The sequence below is a fragment of the Vicia villosa genome, linkage group LG4 (assembly GCF_029867415.1).
Source record: "Vicia villosa cultivar HV-30 ecotype Madison, WI linkage group LG4, Vvil1.0, whole genome shotgun sequence".
NCBI lineage: Eukaryota > Viridiplantae > Streptophyta > Magnoliopsida > Fabales > Fabaceae > Vicia > Vicia villosa.
Genome location: NC_081183.1, coordinates 120,812,981 through 120,838,983, shown reverse-complemented (window position 1 = coordinate 120,838,983; position 26,003 = coordinate 120,812,981). Strand labels below are relative to the sequence as shown.

The window sequence follows — 26,003 nt, the reverse complement described above, 5'->3', positions numbered from 1 at the left end:
TGGCGCTAATTTTTTTTTAAAAATAAATATGCTGACACACACAAATGTATTGTACTTTGTAATATTTTATTAATATAATATGTAGTGACGTGATTATCACGTCGGAACAGCCAAAATTTTAACACATGATAATCACGTCACTATATTAAGCAGCTAGGGTGCTTGTTTCTTGTAGTGTAACAATCCAAAGGAGTTCATCCTTCCACACAAGGGGGGAGTGATCGATTCCTAACCACTGTAGCACCCCAACCCAGATATTTCTAGTCTGACAGCAATCAAAAAGAAAATGATCATGAGTTTCATCATCTCTACTGCATAGCTCACACTGTACCTGATTAAGCATGACCATTTTCACCAACCTATCTTTGGTCGCAAGTCGTGTATGACATCCCAGCCATAATGTAAGTAATGCTCGAGGTCTAGCATAATTGTTTCTCATAAGCTCTCTCCAATCCACTCTACTATGATCTTCAATAAGATAGAGGTAGGTAACCTTCATCTCAAACTGATTCTTAGTTACCAGCGCATCCCACTGTTGCTGAATGGAGGGTATTATATCTATCTTATTGATTATGGCTTTCAATATCCAGGAGCAAGCATTTGGTATGTTCCCTGTTAACACAGTGTTGTCTTTAAAATAGTACACATGTACCCATTTATTATATCCAAAAAAAGTATAAGTAGTACCATTCTAGAATTGCGAAGAAAGAGGAAGAAAATTAAACAAAAAATAAATTAAAAATCAATACAAAAAATAAAAATATGTATTACAGTTTCTAAAATTCAGATGCTCCAAATGATTTCAAGAGAAGTATATTTCAAGTTCTAAAATTGTTGTTTGTAAGAGCTAGGGTCGATTAGACTCTCATTCAAATTGTAAAACCTACAAAATATTAATAAGATATTATACTATACAATATGAATATGATTATGAAATGAATTCAAATATTTTGTATTTTAATATATTGTATTTATTATATGGATATGTAAATTTATATATTACATAAAATTATATTTTATATATAGAGTATCTAATTGGAATATGAATGTAAGTGTTTTTATTGATTTTATATTTTAATAATTGAAATATGAATGTATATATTTTTATTGATTTTATTTTATTAATTTATAATTAGAATTGAAATAAAAATATGAATTGTATGGTTAATATTATTATTCATATTTCAGTTATGATACATAAAATTAATAATGATGATTAAGGTATTTATTACTATTTATTTATTTAATTAAAATTTAGTTTGAAATATAAAAAAATTCTTTGATAAACTAATTTTCAAAAACAGTTTTAAAGATAAAAATAAATTTGTTATTTAGAAATTTAAAAATTTATTATTTACTTATATAAAGGAAAAAATGTTTTTAATATATTTAATAATTAAATTTTGAATTATATAAAATTGATATATGATTTAGTCACTAAATAAAATCGAGAAAAAATCGTTTAATTTTTATAAACTAAGTGAAAGCTATTTTTATCGTAATTAGTTAAAAATTTATGAATAAGTAAGTAAGTAATATATATATATATATATATATATATATATATATATATATATATATATATATATATATATATATATATATACTTACTTATTCATATATATGTTTAGATTTTTATTTGTTTTATTTTTATTTTATTAAATACTCTTAATAATTGGAATAGAAATGCAAATATTTTTTTAAGTTTTATTTAATTGATTTTATTAGTTATAATTTTAATGAGGTTTTATTAATTGGTAGAATTTTGTAGATTTTTGTGAGGTGACATATAAGCATGAGGCTATGTGAGGATGACACATAAGTAAATATTATGTTTTTTTTTTTAGGGTTATTATCATGACAACCTTAGATTTATATTAAGTAGATATAAAGTATTTAAAGTAAATTTCATGAAAAACAAAATCCATACATCTACTTAAATACTTTATAAATTACCAAAACAATATATTAAAGTTTTTTCATGAAATTTATGTAAGCCCTTCAAAATCCTCCAAAACCCTCTTTCAATATAATTTTTGAGTTCCCCCATTTTATGGGGTTTTTGGTGTTATGAATAAACTCAAAACCTCCAAAACCCTGTTACCCAAAATCTTTTTATCCTTTTCATCCAATTTCTCCTATTTTTCAAAGACCTCCCCTCCCTTCCCCTCCAAACTCCCAAACATAGCCTTAGAAAAAACTTTAATATATTGTTTTGGTTGATTCGTTATCAAAAACGAACATTTAAGAGAAACAATTTTTGGAAACTACTGAATTATATTACATTAGCAGATAAATACACATATCATAGTTTATACAGTGACAAGATTATTTTGAAAATTTGGAAACACACTCATGACTATTAATCATTGTTAATACAACTTGTCCATAAATATTCAAAGAAAACCTACAGCTCATCAATATTTATTTTGTCCATAAATATTCAAAGAAATCTACAGCTCATCAATATTTATTGTGAATTTACATATTTATTGTGAATTCGTTGAATATTGTTGATTTAGTTATTCAAAGAAAACCTAGTACTAGTACTGAGCAATATTTATTGTAAATTTAATAGATCAGTTACTCAATGATAACCTAGGCTAGGGCTCATCAATATTTATTATGAATTTAATAAATTGTTTTATTAATTGAACTCCAAAACGACAACATATCACTATATATACTGCAGAAGTATTTCGTTCATATCACTACTACACAGCTTAATGGAGTTTAAAAATCTGTCTGTTTTAGCTCTCTTTTTTGTAAGCTGTTTTAGCACTTTTTATTTAGTTGTCTCATCTTTCTATCAATATTTTGTAAGAATTGGAAAATCTAAAGGAAATACAACCCAATATTTCTTATTAAAAATATCTTCTTTTCTTACATTTTAAAATTGAATTGTTGTTGAATGCTAATTTTTTTTTAATAACACTTGTTTAATATTTTTTTTCATATTCTTCTGTGTTCTATGAAAATGACATTCAAACTTGAATATATTTGCAGTTGGCTTTTGTTGGAATCAATGGATCTAAATCAGGAGAAGAATATTGGAAATCAGTTTGGCCAAACACTACTATACCTAAGGCACTTTCAGATATGTTACAATCCGGTTAGTAGAAACATCAATAAGATCTTGTCATATGTTGATTTTTTTTCACTCTTTACATACATTTTTTTTTTTCTTTTTATAAGATTATCTTCAAATCACAATGTATATATAACAAGAAAACTAGAACACCATTTCTTTACCTCAATAATCGAATGATATATAGCTTTAAAAAAAGTTTACACTATTGATAATTGGAGGAGATTTTTAGATCTCTTCAGCTTGATCATATAATATATATTTTGTCATTATAATTGTATCACATTTTAGTTTAAGTTAATGTATATATTTTTAGAAATATTTTAATTTTGTTTTTAGTCTTTATTAGTTTTGTTTGTTCTAAAATATTGACTTATTAAAATCAGTTTTTGTAATATTTATTTTAGTACTTAATTTAAATGATTAAAATTAATATTTTTCGTATTACAAAGATCAATTTGACTACAATTATATAGTATGTTACACTGACATGTACTACTTTTTTATATGATTTTATATTAGTTAGTTCATATATTAATGTATAGGACAACTATTTATATATTAGTATGTATTTATTTGGTTTAACATTTGATTTGATGCCGCAGATATAGAAACCAGTATGCCTATCAAAAGTCACGAAGAGAATCAATATTGGACTATCTTTTTTGAACATGATCTATATCCTGGAAAAACAATGAACTTAGGTGTTCAAAAACATTATGAATCTAGTGAGTATGATAAAAAAGAAACTAAAAAAGAAAATCAACCATTTGGATTTTGGGCATGGGCTAGAAAAGAAACAGAAAAAGAAAATCAACCTTTTGGATTTTGGGCATGGTCTAAAAAAGAAACTAGAAAAGAAATTCAACCTTTTGTAGCCCTCACATCAGATGAAAATGAAGCTCACATTCTTAACAACTATTGTAGACTCCCAGCAGCAACAGGAGAAGACAAACATTGTGCGTTATCACTAGAATCAATGATAGATTTTGTCATTTCAAAGCTTGGAAAGAATATCAAAGTGATGTCAAGTTCCTTTGTTCAAAATCAGGACAAATATGTAGTGGAGGAAGTAAATAAAATTGGAGACAAAGCAGTAATGTGTCATAGATTGAATTTAAAAAAAGTTGTACTTTATTGTCACACAGTCAATGCGACAACAACTTACATAGTCCCATTGGTGGCCTCTGATGGAACTAAATCAAAAGCTCTTACTAGTTGCCACCATGACACTAGAGGTATGGATCCTAGCATGTTGAAGGAAGTTCTCAATGTTGAGCCAGGAACTGTCCCCGTTTGCCATTTTATCGACAATAAGGCTATTGCTTGGGTACCTGATATGAGTGAGTCTGGTGGCCATTCTTGTGTCATCTAAGCTGATTTGCACCTTGATTAGAATCTCATATTTGGACCTCTTTCTAAAGTTTTATCTGGGAATAAATATGATATGAAAATATCATGTTATATGTATTTGCAGCACTATTATATATTCTAAATAAAACCAACTCAAGTTTAGTTAAAACTATGGTTGTGTCAATCTATGGCCAGTCTCTGGTGTACTTTATGTAAATTATCATCTTATATGAATTTCAAATTCCTTATAGCATAATTATAAAAATCTCTCCTAGTTTTTTTTTTAATAAGCAAGATGTATTAATATAGAACCAAAGTTCTAAAAAAGTCTCGGATATAAAGAAACGAGGCCAAGAGCCAAAAAGAAAAGAAAATTACACCCCAAATGGATCCTAACTTAAGTAAAACAACGGGTTTTTGCGAAACTCGTAGAAATTACATTTGGGATGTGTAATTTTCCCTATGTCCGACCACCTCCAAACTAGAGTTTTACACTCCAAATAAGATCTTGAATATTGCTAGAAGAATTGTTGAAAATAATGCCATTCCTACTCAATCACAAACTCCATAATATGGCCAACTAAACAACTCCCTCCTTTCCTTTCTTGACTCTCTTTTTATGACAAAAAGAACTCCAAGCCCAAAAACTCTCTTTAAAATCCACATGATTACAAAATTCCATTCCTATCCACTCGGCCATTTCTTTCCAAACCTTTCGGGAATTCCTACACATCATAAAAGAATGTCTTTCTTTTGTTATGTTTCAATAATACATGCATACTCCCAAAGTGCTATATTACAACTTTCATATATTCAAACCATCACCCGAACCAATGTGTTTGTATATTCTAAATAATTTTAATCACCCACAAAATTGCTAACCTTACTCGGTCCATGGATTATAATATGTTTGCTTGTACTAATCAATTTTTGTCTTATTTCTCTATCTCACCTTCAACTTCAACTCCTTATCAAATATGTTGAAAATATTTATTATTGCCTTGATCATTACTGATAATCTTAACTACAATCTCATTTGCTTCGTAAATATTTTTTTTATCTTCAGCAATATATCAATCAAAATACAATTAGAGAATATATTCTTCTCTAACTCAATACATGAATTACAAAATCATTGACGCTTAAAGTTCTTAAACAACATAAGGGAATTGTAAAAATATTTTGTTTTGAATAATGCATAAATCATGACATTATAAGTTTATAAGAAAAGATACATTTCATCATTTTCAAATACATATTTGTACGTTTAGAGTAAACTAATTGAAAACTCCTCTAACACAAAGCTAGTAACATAAACACTTATGGATTTGAATAGTATGAAAAGTGTGTGCCTTTTCCTCTTTGATTGCATCCTTTATATTGAATATCCATAAAGGCCATTTAAGAAGATTGTATCCTTTTGATAGATCTTAATGGTGGATTTTAATTCATGATTTCCAGCAATAATTTCCCTAACACAAACATTAATGTGTTGTCCTTCATTCTCTAATTTGAATAATCTCTCCATTCACGTTCTAGGCCGACCTGATTGAATTGACTTGTTAGTTGACCTAGCTTGGCCATGCCTTGTTGGACATGTTAGAAATTGGGGCGGGATCTTCAAAGTTTAGGTTTAGATCCAACCAACACTATCAGATGGTACATAGTCCCTCAATTATGAGGCTTGTAAGGATGGAATGCTTTATTGGGAATGAGCATACTGTACACAGTCCCTCAAGCATCATGCGTACAAGGGTGACATGCTTTATGGAAAAGACTCTATTGTACACAGTCCCTCAAGCATAAGGAAATTAAGGGTGAAATTCTTTATGTGGAAAGATCATATTATACAAAGTTCCTCTAGATTGAATGTCTATTATTTTGTATGGGCAAGATATCTACTCTTTTGTAAGTGCGAGATGCCCACTTTATAATAAAGGTGAGGTGAAGTTGTAATCGATATTTTTTAGTTTACTTTCCTATTTCTTGTCCTCCATACATTTATTAGGTTTTATCTTTGGCTAGCCCTAACTATTTCTAAGTGCCTTAGGACTCACATGGATACCGTGTTATCATTAACCCATACATCCCTAGGTAGCTAACATTTAATGTAGCTACTTTCTCGTCTTCCGCTTATCTCCTTGAATAGAAAATACATATATCTTTTCACGACTATGTTCTTTCTTATTTCTCTATGCTTCATGCTCAACCCTCGTTCTACTTTCACATTCTCTGTTTTCTAAAAATTTCAAGTAACATCATGTCTCCTTTACCCTTTATTTACCTTTTTCTTAGTTATGGTTTTTATTTGAAAGTGTGTTGTGTTTGGGGTGGTTATAGAACTCCAAACCACTTCATAAAAAGACAATTGATGGAGTTAATGATTGAAATATTTGAAACATAGAACAAGAAGTATGGATTGGAAATTTTGAAGGTTGAGAAAAATGCAAGAAAGGGAGTTTTGAATTATTTTTTTAAGAAAAACTTGATTCTCAATTATGTGATCTTAGGGCTAGTTCCTCCATTATTTATCTCTATAAGTTGATGGCTAAATAGTTGGGTACTAGACTTAGGATGATGATGGATAAGCTCATCTCTCCAAATCAACTGATCTTTCCCTAAGGAAGATTGTTAGTGAATGGTGTGGTGGCTAATGATTAGTTGATAGATTTGGCTACGAGATCTATAAAGTATTGTCTCATTTTAAAGTGGAATTTAACAAAGAGTATAATTCAGTTAGTTGGAAGTTTGTGGGCTATATGTCTATTAGATTTAGTTTTAATATTATATGGAGATATTGGGTGAGAGCTTGTGTGTTTCTTCTAATAAATGTGGAAAGAGTGTTGAATCTTCTCTTAGGGTTTAGGATAGGGCACTACAAGAAAACTACAAATTAGCGTTGGCAAAAAACCCTTGCTAACAACTCACAATCCGATGCTAATGGACATTATTCTTGGCCTATCATCGGTGTCGTGGTCGACACACTACAGCTCAAAGTTAACATTAGTGTTGAGTTGACGCTAGTGTTTGCGTCAGGTTTTGGCAACACTAAGTTTACGCTAATACATTATTGTGTTGGCTTAATTATTATTATTAATTTCTATTTCGGTTTAAGTTTTTAATATTAATTTAGGTAAACTTGTCACGGAAGTGAGAGGTTACCTATCACGATTTCGTCACGGAAGTGAGAGATCTATTAAGGTTCGAACCGACACTGCGGAAACGTGGGGGTCAAACCGGATATTAAAAACTAGGCAATAATTCTAAACATAGCGAGAGCGCTTTAGGATTAATTAGAACTTGTTTAGTTTTCAAAACGCGTTCCTTGATTTAAGTGGGAGAGCGGAAGCAAAATCCTATGATTGAAGAGCATGAATTTATTCAAAAACACGGAAGTGTGAGGTTTAGTCTTTAAGATAATATTTTCTACTGAATATGTTTTTAACATTTTTATAAGTCAACGAATTACAGAGTTCCCGAAGTACGCGGAGCCCACATTGCGGTCTCTCTTTTCTTATATTTATCTTAATCTTTATTTTATTTCTATTTTAGTCTTAGTTTCCCCTCAATCAAACATTCATTAGCCTTAGCTTTACAAAGCAACAATAGATTACAGTAGGTTGACATTGATCTCTGTGGTTCTACAATCTTTTATATTACTTCGATATATCTGTGCACTTGCGGACGCATCAAGAGGCTTTCGCATTTTGATTTTGGAACCCTCTTTATTTAATTATTTCTTTGCACCCTTTATCCGAAAATACTTTAAAACTCAACCAAAATGTTAGTAAAATAAATTTAAATGGCTATGCATTTCATATGCCACTTTCTAAAGAGTTAATCACAATAAAAACCTAAGATCTTCCAAATAAATACAAGAATTTAAAGAGAGATAAGGAAACAAAGTTAGTGCACCAAGTTTATGCTTGTCCAGCACATTCGTCCTCACTAGCACTTAGTTTAATATCAAAAGGAAAGCCATTAAGAATTCGTTAGTCTTTCACTTTTTAGACGATTGTTACAACATGCCTTTCAATATAATCAGATAACCTTAATGCTAAAAATTAAAATCAACAGATAAACAATTTCAATCAAAATCTTCTTCTTCTCAAATATAGAACTAACGAGGATGAATTATATTAGATACTTACTCATTATGGAAGTCGTTAACCTTCAAAATCCATAGTTTTTTCTCCGAAGCCTCAGTTTGAGTGACTTTCACTCAGTTCTGCAAAAGTCCCTTGTCTGGGCCTTTTATCTGTCTTAAGGAACTAGAAACTTCAACTTTGTTTGTAGCGTCCTTCACTTGGCTGTAACGTTGCCTTCTTGGAGAAAAGAAAACCATTTATTTCCCCTTCTGGATTGTTAGCCCTAACTACACAGTCACATCTTGATTTTGCAATCTAAAAGCTCAAGTTTCACAAATATTAGCCCTTTAATGACCATATTCTCAACATATCCTAGACTCCTATGGTATAGAAGCTAAACACACAAGAAATTATAAAGGATCAAGATGAAGGGTTTGAAGTAATATTTCACACAACATTGCTCAAAAGATCATGAAATCAAAGCAAGAAAAATTTGTTCTTCGAGTTTAATTTGAGAGAGAGATTTTGTGTGAAAGACAAAACTCAAAATGGTTTTTCAAAAGTTGTAAGAGTTATGTGTGTCTATGAGAAATTTTTGCTTTATACATGTGCTAGAGTTTATGCATAAAAATGAGGTAAAAGACCCTTATGATTTGAGTTAAATATAAATAATATGATTTGAGTCAGTGAGAGAATGATTTGAATCAAGAACAGAAAATCCATATTTGCACTGATTATTTTAGTCGTGATTCTTATCATGTGATTCGAGTGAAAGAAATATGTTATTCGAATCACACAAATAAAGGTGAATCCCAAATTGGGCACTTCATCCATAATTTAAATAAAGCTTTCAAATGATTCGAATCAAAAAGTTGCATGATTAAAATGAAGTTTTTGGTTATTTGAGTCACACTTACATAGACAAATCATACTTTACTAAAAAGAGACAGTTGATATCTTATATAACCAAGTTTTTTTTCAAAAGTTTCGTTTTTTCTTAAGTCGGGTGTTAGGACAATATATTTTAAAAGTTTTACTAAAAACTATTCTAGCACCAGTGTAAGGAAAATAGCATCCAGTTTCCAATAGTTTTGATAATTGCGACGGTTGTAAAAAATATCGTATAAATATCCACACTAAAAGGAAATAATTAAACAGCGGTTAAGACAAAATTAAATTTTTTTAGTTGAAGACAAAACCACTTGAATGTAAGTTGTTGAATATTTGTTTATTTATTTATTTGTTTTATAAGCAATGATGTATTGATGAAGAGTACATGGGTACGAAGCCCAAATACAAGAAAATGATAGAACTATCTCTTACAACACAAAGGGTTTTCCAACCAATCTTTTTTAGAAAAAGTAAAGATGCCTTTAAATCTAACCCCAAACCAATCCCAAGACAACAACTTCAAACCTAAAACAATGTCACGAGCTCTCTTTGTACCCCCATTGAACAAAGTGTCATTTCTAATGAACCAAATTTCCCTAACGGCCGCTGACCAACTAAGGGTTCTAAATTTTTCTTGTTTTTACATCTTAATGCATGATTAAAAACCAACAAATAATCTGTAATATCATCATGATCAAAGAAAAGAGAGGGCAAGCCAATCCAATGCAATCCAAAATGAGAGTACAAACCTATGAAGCAACATAGTATCCAAATAAAGTTCCAAAACCACACCTCATTAAGCAAAAAGCCAACGCTACCAATTTTCAGCCGAGGCTCTTGCAACAAGGCAAACAACAAAATAAATTTCCTAGATAAAGAATCTTGCCCAATTCAACGGTCCCTCCAAAAGTAAATTAAATTCCCACTTACCAATTTACAAGCAACAAAACTACCAAACAAATTTTCGTCATTATTATAATTTCTCAAAACAACTTGCAAATGTCGCCACCATAATAAAGATTTTGAGTTGGAGGGAAAAGAAGAATCAAGAGACGAAGCCTTAATGTCACCATATTTAAATGAGAGTATCCGATAGCAAATTGAATTCACCTGTGAAAGAATCCTCCAGACCCATTTACTAAAAAAATGTTTTATTGAACATTTTGCAGTGTTTAATCCCAGGACCTCCCTCCACTTTAGACTAGCAAACAGTGAAACACTACTACAAATTTGACATTTGATAAACAGTTTTTACATAAGGTATAAAGTTATATGATGTGAAAAATATTTATCAAACGATTTTACATCAGCTTAAATAACCAATTGATGTGAAAAAAATTTAATTTAGTGATTTTACATCAGGTATTTAATTTAAATGATGGAAACAAAAACGCGGTGGCAAACTTGTAAATAAAATGAAATTGAATTATAAGGGTTTTTACACCGGGCCATAGTAGTACCGATGGGAAAGTCGTGGCCTTTTGGCCATTACATCGGTCCATTTCCTGTCCGATGGGAAAAGTAACGGCCGTTTGGGCTATTACATCGGCCCATTTTCTGCCCGATGGGAAAAGTATATCTATTACATCGGGCCAATCTGAAAACCGATGTAAAATGTCGCGTATATTATTTTTTATAAAAAAATTGCATTATTTTTCACATCAGACCTATGAACTAAACTGATGTGATATGATACTTTTCATATCGGGCTGTGGCCCGATGTAAAATGTCTCAAACTTATTACATCGTCTGGCTTTACATCGGGCTCAGGACCGATGTAAAAAGTACTTTTCGCCCGAGGTAAAAAGTACTTTCGGCACTAGTGAGAATTTCTTATTGTTGTGCTTGTCTTATTTTGTGTTATTTATTAAATTAAAATATTATGATATTTTTTAGTAAAAGTCACTACTATAAAATTCGCTTTTAGTGACAAATTTAGTGATCGAAAAATTTCGGTCACTGTAGTGACCGAATTATTCGCTAAAATTTGATATTCATGAGCCAATTTTAGGAGGTCACAAAATCGGTCACGAAAATAAATCAACCACCAATTTAGCAATCAAAATTTTGAGACCGCCGGTTTGGTCAACAAAAAATGATTTTATATATAAAAACTAGAGAACGGAATTTCGGTCACTAATATTTTTTTTTCATTTTAAATCCTCTTTATTATTTTACTATTTACTTTCTTTTTTAAAAAAATATTTTAATTCTTTTTTTGATTTTTATTAAAAGATATATATATATATATATATATATATATATATATATATATATATATATATATATATATATATATATATATATATATATATATATATATATATATATATAGAGGAAGGATCAAATTACACCCGAAGAGTTACACCACGAGTTACACTCGTTCAATAACTACATCTCGAATTAATATTTTATAAATTCCACCGTTGGATTGAAACATAATATCATATAGATCATACCTATAAAGTTTGAGCTTAATCTATAATGATTTACTATGTCATTGAATTACATTAAAATTAACGTTATATAAAAGCTCATTTTGACGTTAATCTTTGGATATCTTGATGATATAGTAAATCATTATAGATTAAGCTCAAACTTTATAGGTATGATCTATATGATATTATGTTTCAATCCAACGGTTGAATTTTAAAAATATTAATTCGAGATGTAGTTATTGAACGAGTGTAACTCGTGGTGTAACTCTTCGGGTGTAATTTGATCCCTCCTCATATATATATATATATATATATATATATATATATATATATATATATATATATAAAATAAATGAGGGTATCCGATACCAAATTGAATTCTCCTCTGAAAGAATCTTTCAGGCCCATTTACTCAAGAATGTCTTATTGAACATTTTGCAGTGTTTAATTCCAAGACCTCCCTCCACTTTAGACTAGCAGTGAGTGAGAGAATGTCTTACTGTTGTGGTTACTGTTGTGGTTGTCTTATTTTGTGTTATTTACTAAATTAAGATATTATGATATTTTTAGTAAAAGTCACTATTATAAAAATCGCTTTTAGTGACAAATTTAGTGATTGAAAAATTTTGGTCACTGTAGTCACCGAATTATCCGCTAAAATTTATTATTCATGAGTCAATTTTAAAAGGTCACAAAATCGGTCACTAAAATAAATCAACCACCAATTTAGAGATTAAAATTGAGACCGCCTGTTCGATAAAAAAAATGATTTTATATATAAAAATTAGTGATCGGAATTTTGGTCACTAATATTTTTTGTTTTTTTATTTTAAATCCTCTTTATTACGTTATTATTTACTTTCTTTTTTTTAAAAAAAAAATTAATTCTTTTTTAATTTTGATTAAAAGTTTTATCTTTTTTATTATTTTAAAAATAATATATCTATATATATATATATATATTTAAAATAAAATATAACAATAAATGTGTAGAGGCAATGTCTGTTAGAACAAGATTTGTTCTTATCAATATTCTTAGTTTTGATGATAACAATGTATATGAATTTTGTATGAGATAATGTGATACTCTAATACTATGAAATTTCCATTTCAGGAATTATATAAAGAGTATGCACAAAATCAGCGCAAGAAGCACTGACTTAGAAGGTTCAGCATGCAACATCAGAACATGGTCTGGCAAGACATCAGAAGATGGTCAAGCAGAATCAGAACATGGTCTATGGAAGCATCAGAAGGACTTGAGATCAGAAGCAGAAGCACTGAAGTTCTCATGGTATCACGCTCAGAAGCACTTCAAGGTTAGAAGACAAGAAGATGCTCTGCACCAAGCTGTTTGACTCTGATGATATTCAAACGTTGTTCACACAAACATCAGATCAGAAGCAAGTACTAGCTGGCAGGCTACGCTGACTGACAAAAGGAACGTTGAAAGCTATGAAAGGCAACGTCAGTAGACACAACGAAAGTAAGGCTCGAGGTAGTTGACAAAAGTGTGAAACATTAAATGAAATGCTGTACGGAATACGCAAAGCATTAAACGCTCCCAACGATCATCTTCTCAAGCGCCTATAAATATGAAGTTCTGATGAGAAGCTGAATAGAACTCTTGCGCAAATATACAGAAACGTTGTCAAATTCAAAAAGCTCTCAACCTTCATCTTCAACCTCACTACATTGCTGTTGTAATATAATAGTGAGATTAAGCTTAATCTTAAGAGAAAATCACAGTTGTGATAATAGCTTTATAAGAAGCATTGTAACTCTTAATTTGTTTACATTAAGTTGTAAGAACTAGAGTGATCAGGTTGTTGATCAATATACTCTAGAAAGTCTTAGAGGGTATCTAAGCAGATTGTTCCTAGAGTGATCAGGTTGTGATCAGTATACTCTAGAAGACTTAGAAGTTGTCTAAGTGGAAAACCATTGTAATCTTGTGTGATTAGTGGATTAAATCCTCAGGTGAGGTAAATCACTCCAAGGGGGTGGACTGGAGTAGTTTAGTTAACAACGAACCAGGATAAAAATCATTGTGCAAATTGTTTTTATCTTACAAGTTTTAAAGCTACACTTATTCAAACCCCCCCTTTTTAAGTGTTTTTCTATCCTTCAATTGGCATCAGAGCGTCGGTTCTAAGGTGCAAGCACGTAACCGTGTTTAGAAAAGATTCAGGAAGAGAAAAACACTAAGTCAAGATGGTTGAGACTCCACCACCTACATCTACATCTGGCTCAGCTGAGCAATACAATGGAAATGGTAACAATGGTTATACTAGACCACCAGTATTTGATGGTGAAAACTTTGAATACTGGAAAGATAAACTTGAAAGTTACTTCATTGGTTTAGATGGTGACTTTTGGGATCTGCTGATGGATGGTTACAAACATCCAGTGAAAGCTACTGGCGTAAGGCTTACAAGACAAGAAATGGATGATGATCAAAAGATGCTTTTCAAAAATCATCATAAATGTATGACTGTTTTGCTGAATGCTATCTCTCATGCTGAGTATGAGAAGATATCTAACAGGGAAACTGCCTATGATATATATGAGTCATTGAAAATGACCCATGAAGGAAATGCTCATGTCAAGGAGACCAAAGCTCTTGCTCTAATCCAGAAATATGAAGCCTTCAAGATGGAGGACGATGAAAATATTGAGAAGATGTTTTCAAGATTTCAAATACTAACTGCTGGATTAAGAGTTCTGGACAAAGGTTACACCAAGGCTAATCATGTAAAGAAGATCATCAGAAGCTTGCCCAGAAGATGGGGTCCAATGGTGACTGCATTCAAGATTGCAAAGAATCTGAATGAGGTTTCTTTGGAAGAGCTAATCAGTGCCTTGAGAAGCCATGAGATAGAGCTGGATGCAAATGAGCCTCAGAAGAAAGGTAAGTCTATTGCATTAAAATCTAATTATAAAAAATGCACTAACGCTTTTCAGGCTGAAGAAGTAGATTCTGAAGAATCAGAATCAGAAGAAGAAGATGAACTGTCCATGATCTCCAGAAGGCTGAACCATCTCTGGAAGATCAAACAAAGGAAGTTCAAGAGCTTCAGAAGTTCAAAGAAGCCTGAAAGAGGAGAATCTTCTGGAGGCAGAAGATCTGACAAGAAGAAGGTCATCTCCTATGAGTGCAATGAGCCTGGGCACTTCAAGAATGAATGTCCAAAACTTCAGAAGGAGAATCCCAAGAAGAAGTTTCATAAGAAGAAAGGTCTTATGGCAACATGGGATGATTTTGAATCTGAATCAGAATCAGACTCTGAAGGAGAGCAAGCAAACCTTGCATTGATGGCCACTGTGGATGATGGATCAGAATCTACATCAGAATCAGATTCTAAAGAGGTATTTTCTGAACTATCTAGAGAAGAGTTAGTTTCCAATTTAACTGAACTTCTGGAACTCAAGGCTCAACTTAGTATCAAATACAAAAAGCTGAAAAAGCAATTTGAATTTGAAACTAAGAAGCTGGAAGTGGAAAATTATGAACTGAAGGAAAAAGTTTTAAAATCATCCAAAGATAGTGGATCTCCTTCTAAATCAGAAAAATCCATTCCTAGTCTCAATCATATTCTGAAAAAATATGACTCGAGCTTCAAAAAGTTCCTATCTAGGAGTATTGGCAGAAGTCACCTTGCTTCTATGATATATGGTGTTTTTGGAAACAAAAGGTTTGGTTTTGGCTATGAGGGTGATACCTCACATAAATTTGAACCTGTTGATGATTTGAAAATCACATACAAGCCATTGTATGATCAGTTCAAATATGGCCACTCACATCATATCAGGCTCACCTCACATGCACAGAGTTTTCACACTACACACACCAAGAAGCATGTGACACAACCTAAAAGATATCATGCTGCCAAACCTAAAGAATATCATGTTGTTCCTCCTGTTACTTATAATGCTAAACCCAAGTTCAATCAGAACTTGAGGAAAACTAACAAGAAAGGACCCAAGAAATTGTGGGTACCTAAGGAGAAGATAATTTCTGTTGTAGATATCCTTAGCAGCAAAGAAGACAAAGCATAAAATTTCATAGTACCTGGACTCTGGGTGCTCGCGACACATGACAGGAAGAAGGTCTATGTTCCAAGACCTGGTGCTTAAGTCTGGTGGAGAAGTGAAGTTTGGAGGAGATCAGAAGGGCAAGATTATTGGCTCTTCCACCATAAGTATTGGTAACTCTCCTTCCATAACTAATGTACTTCTTGTAGAAGGATTAGCGCATAATTTATTGTCCATAAGTCAATTAAGTGACAATGGTTATGACATAATCTTCAATCAAAAGTCTTGCAAGGCTGTAAGTCAGAAGGATGGCTCAATCCTATTTACAGGCAAGAGAAAGAACAACATTTATAAGATTGATCTTTCAGATCTTGAGAAGCAGAAGGTGACTTGCCTTATGTCTGTTTCTGAAGAGCAATGGGTCTGGCACAGAAGATTAGGACATGCTAGTTTGAGAAAGATTTCTCCGATTAACAAACTAAATCTGGTCAGAGGACTCCCAAATCTGAAATACAAATCAGATGCTCTTTGTGAAGCATGTCAGAAGGGCAAGTTCTCCAGACCTGCATTCAAATTTAAGAATGTTGTCTCTTCCTCAAGGCCGTTAGAACTTCTGCACATTGATCTGTTTGGACCAGTCAAAACAGCATCTGTCAAAGGGAAGAAATATGGATTAGTCATCGTAGATGATTGTAGCCGCTGGACATGGGTAAAGTTCTTAAAACACAAGGATGAGTCTCATTCAGTGTTCTTTGAATTCTGCACTCAGATTCAATCTGAAAAGGAGTGCAAAATTATAAAGGTCAGAAGTGATCATGGTGGTGAATTTGAGAACAGATTCTTTGAGGAGTTCTTCAAAGAAAATGGTATTGCCCATGATTTCTCTTGCCCTAGAACTCCATGTCATACCCCAAAATTTGCCTGATCATTTCTTTAAGGAAATACCAAATTTGGAGCCGTGGGGTTTAACATTCATATTGTTAAACTCATTCTCTAATTAACTGGTCAAAACGGGGGTGCAATCAGCAGGTATTTTGGGGCCCAAACAGTTGGTCCAATTATCTCATCATAAGGATTTTATCATTTTATTTGAGATATTTTACCATAAATTGGTCCCACTATTTAATTCTTTCATTTTTGCACTTTTTGTTGAATTTTTATTTGCAATCTTATTTTATTATTAGTATTATTGTGTTTTACTAACTACTAATATATATTAGGATTATTTTCAGGATTAATAATAGTCTGATTAGAATTAGTATTCTATTTTTATTTCAAGGTTCATATTATAATGAAGCTATTATCAATTTTAATTTAACTTATTTTGAGTTATTAGGTTAATTGGGCACTAGGCCCATTAGGAAAGAAAACCTAATTTAACTAATATAAATAAGACTAATTTTAACAATTAGGGGAGGCCAACTCCATTCATAAAACCTATTTTTATCCTAACCCCTATTTTCCACCCAATTTGGGACCGACACTTTTCACGTTGTTCATATTTTTATACATGCCTTAGCACAAAAGATAGTCAAAACCTTCGAGAAATCAATACAATCACATAAACCTTTTACAAAAATTCAAACCCCAACTTTACAGAACCATCTCATAACATCACCAAACATGTAACCAATTGAGTCGAAATAAATTGGTTGAAGTTTTTCTACCAAGCACCTGAAAAATCCAAAGATAACAAAGATGCTGACAAAATCTTGTTTGTTTTGAAGTTTGTTTCCCTTTTTTAGAAAAGAATAAAACAGGGAGCTGCTGTCAAAAGGTAATAACAGATCAACAACAGAATTTCTCAAAAGAAAACATAAACAGGGGGAGTCCGAATCCTTATTTTGACTCCAATACATACAACATCCCCTTACAGTTGAAAAATCAAAAGAAAAAGAAGTAAGAACTGAATTGGCATTGCTGTATATTGCTTGATTGTTCTCTCAGTTTCGATTGCAGGTTGATTAAGTGAATGAAGTCGAAGGAGATCCGCTGCCGATTTCCAACCAAACATCGTCTTCGGATCCGCACGCGCAGCCACACGTAAAGGCCATACCAACCGTCACCGAAAAACGCCGGGAACCACACCTTTCCGCAGCAACCCGCGATTGAACCCACGGACCGAACGACTCAGCGCCACCCACGGCATCCCTTCTGTGTGGATCCGCCCCCTTCCCCGTTGCGGATCTGAAATTCCGGCTACCCCTGTGCTTTTCGATTCATCCCGAGCATGATAAACAGGGGATGATACCTTCAATTTCACTTCATTTGATCCTTACTTGTTTGTGTTTTTTTTTGTGTAGAAATCAAAGGGAAAGGGAGTTTTAGCTTGCTGCATATTCATGTTGATGGTTGGTAAAAGAAAAGGATAGGAGTCGTTGGTATGGGTCAAGGGAATAGATAAGGATTAGACTGCTTTTGTTTAATTTAACGCTTTAGTTTTCTATATAATCTATTCTGTTTGCTTTTTTCACAACTGATTATTGTAGCAAGGGTGGTAATGGGATAGCGCTGGGAAATCTACAGACGGGGGTTCGATCCCCACCAAAGACAATTTACTTTTTAAATTGTATGATGTATCTTGATACAAAATCCAAGGCTGCTCCTTCATACACACCTACGCCACGCCCTGCTACATCAACCATTGGATTGCCACCATCACAAGATCCAACGCCCATGAGGCTGGGGGTATATCATAAACACTCCAGGGCTGCCACACGCAATAGAAGCCAGGTTTTCTTTATAAATATTAATTATCATTATCCAAATATTAGTTAATATTAGTTAATATTGATTAATTCAATTAAATCATTCTTATTAGGAATTAGATAATAAAATGAGCATTAGGATTAGGATAGTAATTAGGATTTTTTTCCCGATTATTTCAATTACTCGATTTAATTTATTCTAATTTTTTTTATTATTATATTAAAAAAATCACAAAAACCCTATAAAGGTGTAAGAACGAGGGCTTGCCCAATCCCATTGCCATTTGGCAAAACATTAACCTTCGATTAATTCTCTCCTCGACCCGACTAAAGCTATTAGTCGCATTAGATGAGAGATAAAAGAATAAAAATATCAAATCTAAAACACATCTAATTTGCTGCCCGCGACGATCGAATCTATCGATCAGAGTAACCAGCAATGCCCTTTAATCCGTTAACTATAATGATCAAACCTATTGATCATCGCAACTAACAGTGACATATTAAATCAGGGTTGTACGCCCAAACATTCAAAACAAATTCAAAACACCTAAAACACACTAAACCACGACACTACGGATTTTCATCCTTTTCAATTAGGCAATTCAAAAAGCCTTTCAAATCACAACTTCTAAAACTACGATAGGCCACTCTAAAAGCCTTTAAACAATTTCAAACCACAAATCAAATTCTAAGGCGTACAACCCTGTGCCCGAACTACGTTGACTCTGATTCTCCCTAAGGAGATACGTAGGCACTTGGATAACCAAGGTGAGTCCCCTTCCCTCTAAATCTCATTTTTTCCCGATTTGATTCCCTTAATTATTAATCCTTGAAAGCATGAACCTTGCCTTAATAATTTTAGCCATAAAACGGTTACCTTAGATTCAAAGCCATATGAAAGGGTTGAGGGTGCCTAACACCTTCCCTCGACTTGATTATAATAACTTACCTCGAATCTCTAAACTGCGTAGGGTTTCCTATTTGCCCTTCAGAATAGGTGGCGACTCTAAAACCTTTAATTTTTCGGGCAGGTTGCTACACTCAACAGCAAAATGGAGTTGTAGAGCGAAAGAATAGGACTCTACAAGAAATGGCCAGAACCATGATCAATGAAACCAATATGGCTAAGCAATTCTGGGCAGAAGCAATAAACACTGCATGTTATATTCAGAATAGAATCTCTATAAGACCTATTCTAAATAAGACTCCTTACGAATTGTGGAAGAACAGAAAGCCCAACATTTCATATTTTCATCCTTTTGGATGTGTTTGTTTCATTCTGAATACTAAAGATTATCTTGGTAAGTTTGATTCTAAGGCACAAAAATGTTTCCTTCTTGCATATTCTGAACGCTCTAAAGGCTACAGAGTATACAATACTGAAACATTGGTTGTAGAAGAATCATTCAATATCATATTTGATGATAAGCTTGGTCTTGAAAAGCCAAAGCAGTTTGAGAATTTTGCAGATATAGATATTGATATATCAGAAGCTGTAGAACCAAGAAGCAAAGGTTCAGAAGCTGAAAATATCAGAAGCAAAGAATCAGAAGATCAAGTTGCTGCATCTTTGGAGAATCTCAGAATCTCTGAAGAGCCAACAGTCAGAAGATCTTCGAGACTCACCTCAGCTCACTCAGAAGATGTGATCCTTGGAAAGAAAGATGATCCTATCAGAACAAGAGCATTCCTTAAGAACAATGCAGAATGTCAATTAGGTCTTGGTTCTTTGATCGAGCCAACTTCTGTTGATCAAGCTCTAGAAGATCCAGACTGGATAATTGCCATGCAAGAAGAACTTAATCAGTTTACAAGGAATGATGTATGGGACCTTGTTCCTATACCAAAAGGATTCAACATCATTGGTACAAAGTGGGTTTTCAGAAACAAGCTCAGTGAGAAGGGAGAAGTGGTAAGAAACAAAGCCAGACTGGTGGCTCAGGGATATAGTCAGCAAGAAGGGATTGACTATACAGAAACCTTTGCACCAGTGGCCAGGTTAGAATCTATTCGCTTATTAATTTCTTTTGCCACTCAGCATAACATCACTCTGTATCAGATGGATGTTAAGAGTGCCTTCTTAAATGGTTATATAGATGAGGAAGTCTATGTCCACCAACCTCCTGGTTTTGAAGACTCTAAGTCTCCAGAACATGTTTTCAAACTTAAGAAATCATTGTATGGATTGAAGCAAGCTCCTAGAGCTTGGTATGAAAGATTAAGTTCTTTCCTTCTAGACAATGGTTTCACTAGAGGACAAGTGGATACGACTCTCTTCTGTAAGACATCTAAGAAGGATATCTTAATTTGTCAAATTTATGTTGATGATATTATTTTTGGAACATCTAATGCTTCACTTGGAAAGGAGTTTGCTAAGTCTATGCAGGCTGAATTTGAAATGAGTATGATGGGAGAACTCAAGTATTTTCTTGGGATTCAAATCAATCAAACTTCTGATGGAACTTATGTCCATCAAATGAAGTATGTGAAGGCACTTCTGAAGAAGTTTAATCTTTCTGAAAGCAAAGAAGCCAAAACTCCTATGCATCCAACGTGTGTTCTAGGTAAGGATGAGGTAAGTAAGAAGGTTGATCAGAAGTTGTACAGAGGTATGATTGGATCTCTTTTATATCTTACTGCTTCTAGACCTGATATTCTATTCAGTGTTTATCTGTGTGCTAGATTCCAGTCAGATCCTAGAGAATCTCACTTAACTGCTGTTAAGAGAATTCTGAGGTATCTGAAAGGTACTACTAATGTTGGTTTAGTCTACATAAGATCTAAAGAATACAAGTTAGTAGGATTTTGTGATGCTGACTATGCTGGAGTTAGAATTGAAAGGAAGAGTATGTGAATACAAGAGTACACTCAAAGATGTTTTTGATTTATGGCAAACTCAAATGAGCATTCAAACAACAAGGAGGAATTTGATCACTCATGAAAGCACAAGGTGATCCACTATGCATATAAGTCGACTCAACACAAGCTGGACATGAAAAATGCAGAAAATCAGCAGTTAGGTCGACCTACTGTCAACCTAGGTCGACCTAAAATGAAGGAAAATCCATATACCTCTGCTAGGTCGACTCACAGACTATTTAGGTCGACTCAAAATGAAGAAATCTTCACATCAGTCTGCTAGGTCGACCTACATGGCAACTAGGTCGACCTAATCTGTGAAAATGTCCCCAGAACGCATCAGAAGAGGATTCTGGTCGACCTACTTCTTCAACAGGTCGACCTAACTGGGAGAAAAATTCTGCAAGCTCTGTTAGGTCGACCTAAGCACTACAAGTGGTCGACCTAACTGATCAAGAAAGTTCAAAAATCAGTTTTTCTTGATTCTAACTGTTATGCAATTATATATACTGTGCAAGGGTTAATTATTCAGCAACACCAACGACTGAAAGATACATAAACGCTTCTCATCTTCGTTCTTCGTCATCTCCAACACAATTACACATAATCATTCTTGCGTTGCGGGTTAGTGATGAGTTCGATAACGTCCATGGAACGGAATTGAAGATTCCTAGTGGGTGAAGGTTTGTGGGGTTTGTTGGTGAATAAAATCTGCGGGTTTTGTCCTCCACGACGGGTGGTTCTTGGGGGTTTTTATCAAGAGGCGTTCATTGAGGATTCGGCTGAGTGTAACGATTGAGGAACGGGGAGTTCAAGGAATCAAGACACTGCAGAAGGGAATCAAAGTGAAGCTCTTGGATAACCTTGATCTGACTCAAGATTAAGGGGGAAGAAGATTCAAAGGATCGACATAATTGGTTTATCGTTTATCGCTTTGTTATCTTCTTTGTATATACTACTTTCAACATTAATGAAAGATTACCCAATTTCAATTTGGAATTGGGGGCAGACGTAGTCGTAGCGAGGACGATCGACGAACTGCCTAAACAAATATCGTGTTCTTGTCGCTTTTACTTTCTCTTTTACTTTCTGTTCAAAATTGGTTATAAGTGCAAAATTGATCAACGATTCGAGTGTTAAAATTGTGAATTAAAGTTCTGCACAAACATCACAATTCACCACAACTTGAATCACTATCAATTTGGACGTATCACCAAGTGTTTGTGTTTTTGCTTAATCCAATCTTACTGCATTGCAAATCAAAGTTGTCAATCTAGAAGTTAATTGGATTTCAGTTGTTAAACGTATTGGTTAGCTATCATATTACTTCACCATCAATTCCACTTACTTTTTGGTTTTAAAACACATACGACCTTTGCAATAGCGGTCCAGAATAGACGCAAGTCGATTCAGAACCGCTTTCGCTCGAGTCTGTAGAAAAATCTGTAAAAACTTAGTGAGATCTATTCACCCCCCCCTCTAGATCTATAGGCCAGCGTCTAACAAGTGGTATCAGAGCTCTGGTTTATTCCGTGCTACGTGAAACACTTATTGGAAAGATGGCTTCTGGACCTAAAGGGGCTCATAATAGAGCTCCAGTTTTCAACGGAGAAAACTACGGCTATTGGAAGGATTGTATGTGTGTCCATATCAATGCAATTGATAGGAACATCTGGACAGCTATTGTCAATGGTCCATTTCAGATCACTATGACAAATGCAGCTGGTGCAGTTGTTCCAAAACCAGAAGATACTTGGAATGCTGAAGATGAAAAGAAATATGCATACGATTGGAAAGCGAGAAACATTCTAATCTCAGCTCTAGGAGTTGATGAATACTATCGCGTTTCCCATTGTAGATCAGCTAAAGCTATGTGGGACACATTGCAAGTTGCCCACGAGGGAACGGATGATGTCAAACTAGCTAGGATCAATACGTTAACTCAAGAGTTCGAACTTTTCCACATGGAAGATGGTGAAACCATCGAAAGCATGCAGAAAAGATTCGTTCACCTGAAAAATCGATTAAATTCTCTTGATAGACCTGTTTCCAATGCAGTTGCTACTAACAAAATCTTAAGGTGTTTGAACAGGGAATGGCAGCCCAAAGTTACAGCAATTAAGGAAGCAAATGATCTCAACACTTTAGACATTACCACTCTTTTTGGTAAACTAGAGGAACATGAACAGCATCTTAAATGCCTTGACATGCATGAGAAGAGGACAAAGAAAGAAAAGAACATGGAGAAAGAGGTAGAGAAGAAGTCAATAGCTCTAAAAGCTTCGAGCTCCAAGACCTCAAAACGAGAGCCAAAGGATAGTGACACAAGTGATGACGAAGACTCCGATGATGAGGAAATGGGACTGTTTGTGCGAAGATACAACAAATATCTAAAGAAAAATGGAGCAAAACATTCCGACAAAGGATTGATCAACTATAGAAAGCAATCAAACATGTTCAAACAAGATGACGACAACAAAGGAAAGATCAAAGGTCTTTGCTTCAATTGTGGGAAGGCCGGTCACTACAAACCGGATTGTCCATACCTTAAGAAAGAAAAGGAGAAGAACCAAAGCAAAGGTCATAACAAATCTAAAAGAGCTTACATAGCATGGGAAAGTGATTCATCTAGTGAAAGCTCGTCAAGCGATGAAGAAGAATCAGCAAACCTATGTTTCATGGCTCATCAAAACAAGAAAAAGAAAGCTGAAAAGTGTCTTGACATTGCCGAAAGGTTGTGGTTCCTTGATAGCGGATGTTCAAGACACATGACTGGAGACCTATCTCTTTTCGTTGAGTTTCAAGCAAAGAAAAAGGGGTATGTCACCTATGGAGATAACAATCGGGGAGCCATACTTGGTAAAGGAAGTGTAGGTAACCCTTCTACCACTACTATAACTGATGTGCTGCTAGTAGAAGGTCTTAAACATAATCTTTTAAGTATAAGTCAATTGTGCGAAAAAGATTTTAAAGTAATGTTTACAAATTCTGGATGCACAATAGAACATACTAAGAAAAGAGACATTATGTTTAAGGGCTTAAGAGTAAACAACATCTACATGCTAAACTTGGATGAGGTATCTAAGTCTAGTACCAAATGTCTAGTTGCTCTAGGCGATGACTCATGGCTTTGGCATAGACGTCTCGCCCACATAAATTTTGACTTACTAAATAAAGTTGTCTCAAAAGATTTAGTAATCGGCTTACCCAAAATGAAGTTTTCAAAAGATCATCTATGTGATGCTTGTCAAAAGGGAAAGCAAACAAAAATCTCTTTTAAATCAAAGAACGTGGTTTCAACATCACGCCCTCTTGAACTACTTCACATGGATCTCTTTGGCCCTTCAAGGACTAAAAGCATAGGTGGAAACACCTATGGTTTTGTCATTGTCGATGATTACTCGAGATTTTGTTGGACAATCTTTTTACCTAGTAAGGATCAAACCTTTTCAGCCTTTACTCAATTTGCAAGATTATGTCAAAACAAAATGAACAACAAAATAGTTGCAATTCGAAGTGATCACGGTGGAGAATTTGAAAACATTCTTTTTGAAAAATACTGTGATAAACATGGAATTGAGCATAACTTTTCAGCTCCTAGAACACCTCAACAAAACGGAGTAGTTGAACGTAAAAATCGAGTTCTAGAGGAGCTGGCAAGAACAATGCTGAATGAGGGTAATCTACCAAAGTATTTCTGGGCTGACGCGATCAGTACAGCATGTTATGTTTTGAATAGGATAACAATACGTCCTATACTGAACAAAACTCCCTATGAATTACTAAAGGGTAGAAAACCAAATGTATCTCATCTCCATGTATTCGGTTGCAAGTGTTTTGTTTTGAACAATGGTAAGGATAATCTTGGCAAATTCGATGCTAAAGCTGATGAGGGCATATTCCTTGGTTACTCACAATCTAGCAAAGCATATCGAATATATAATAAGAGATTACTTATAGTAGAAGAGTCAGTACACGTTTCTTTTGATGAATCTTACGCAAAATATGTCGAGAAAGGTCTTTCATTTAATGGTGCAGGCCCATCCACTGAAGACATTGTCAAGGATAAGGAAGATGAGGATGAAAGTATTGTAAAGAAAGATGCTGACAGAGAGAAAGATGAGTCTCACAATGAAAATGAGAAAGAAAGCATCTCAAACAATGAAGAACTTCCCAAGGCCTGGACAAACGTAAAAGACCATCTAATTGACAATATAATAGGAGACATCTCAAGGGGCGTTACAACACGCTCAAAGATAAGTAACTTCTGCCATCATTTTGCTTTTGTTTCACAAGTTGAGCCGAAAAACGCTAAGGATGCATTACTTGATGAGCATTGGCTAATGGCCATGCAAGAAGAATTAAACCAATTTAAACGGAATGATGTTTGGGACTTAGTCCCTCATCCGGGAGATCATCAAGTAATAGGCACTAGATGGGTTTTTCGTAACAAACTTGATGAAAACGGTGTTATTACTAGAAACAAAGCTAGATTAGTTGCTCAAGGTTACAATCAAGAGGAAGGTATTGATTATGAAGA

The 26,003-nt window shown here is 33.6% G+C and overlaps 1 protein-coding gene across 1 annotated transcript; it reads left to right on the top strand.

Annotated features, from left to right (window-relative positions):
- The first annotated feature begins 2,707 nt into the window (after positions 1–2,707).
- Positions 2,708–4,712, top strand: LOC131599572 (unknown seed protein USP-like). The gene is made up of 3 exons (XM_058871877.1): positions 2,708–2,765; positions 3,007–3,112; positions 3,694–4,712. The coding sequence occupies exons 1-3, from the start codon at positions 2,727–2,729 to the stop codon at positions 4,461–4,463; spliced, it is 915 nt and encodes a 304-aa protein (XP_058727860.1). The 5' UTR covers positions 2,708–2,726; the 3' UTR covers positions 4,464–4,712.
- Positions 4,713–26,003: the final 21,291 nt, after the last annotated feature.

Excerpts from the sequence above, each read along its gene's own strand:
- LOC131599572 (XM_058871877.1), top strand. The coding sequence starts at position 2,727 with ATGGAGTTTAAAAATCTGTCTGTTTTAGCTCTCTTTTTT. Across the intron at positions 2,766-3,006 it reads CTGTTTTAGCTCTCTTTTTT|TTGGCTTTTGTTGGAATCAA; the intron begins GTAAGCTGTTTT and ends ATATATTTGCAG. Across the intron at positions 3,113-3,693 it reads TTCAGATATGTTACAATCCG|ATATAGAAACCAGTATGCCT; the intron begins GTTAGTAGAAAC and ends TTGATGCCGCAG.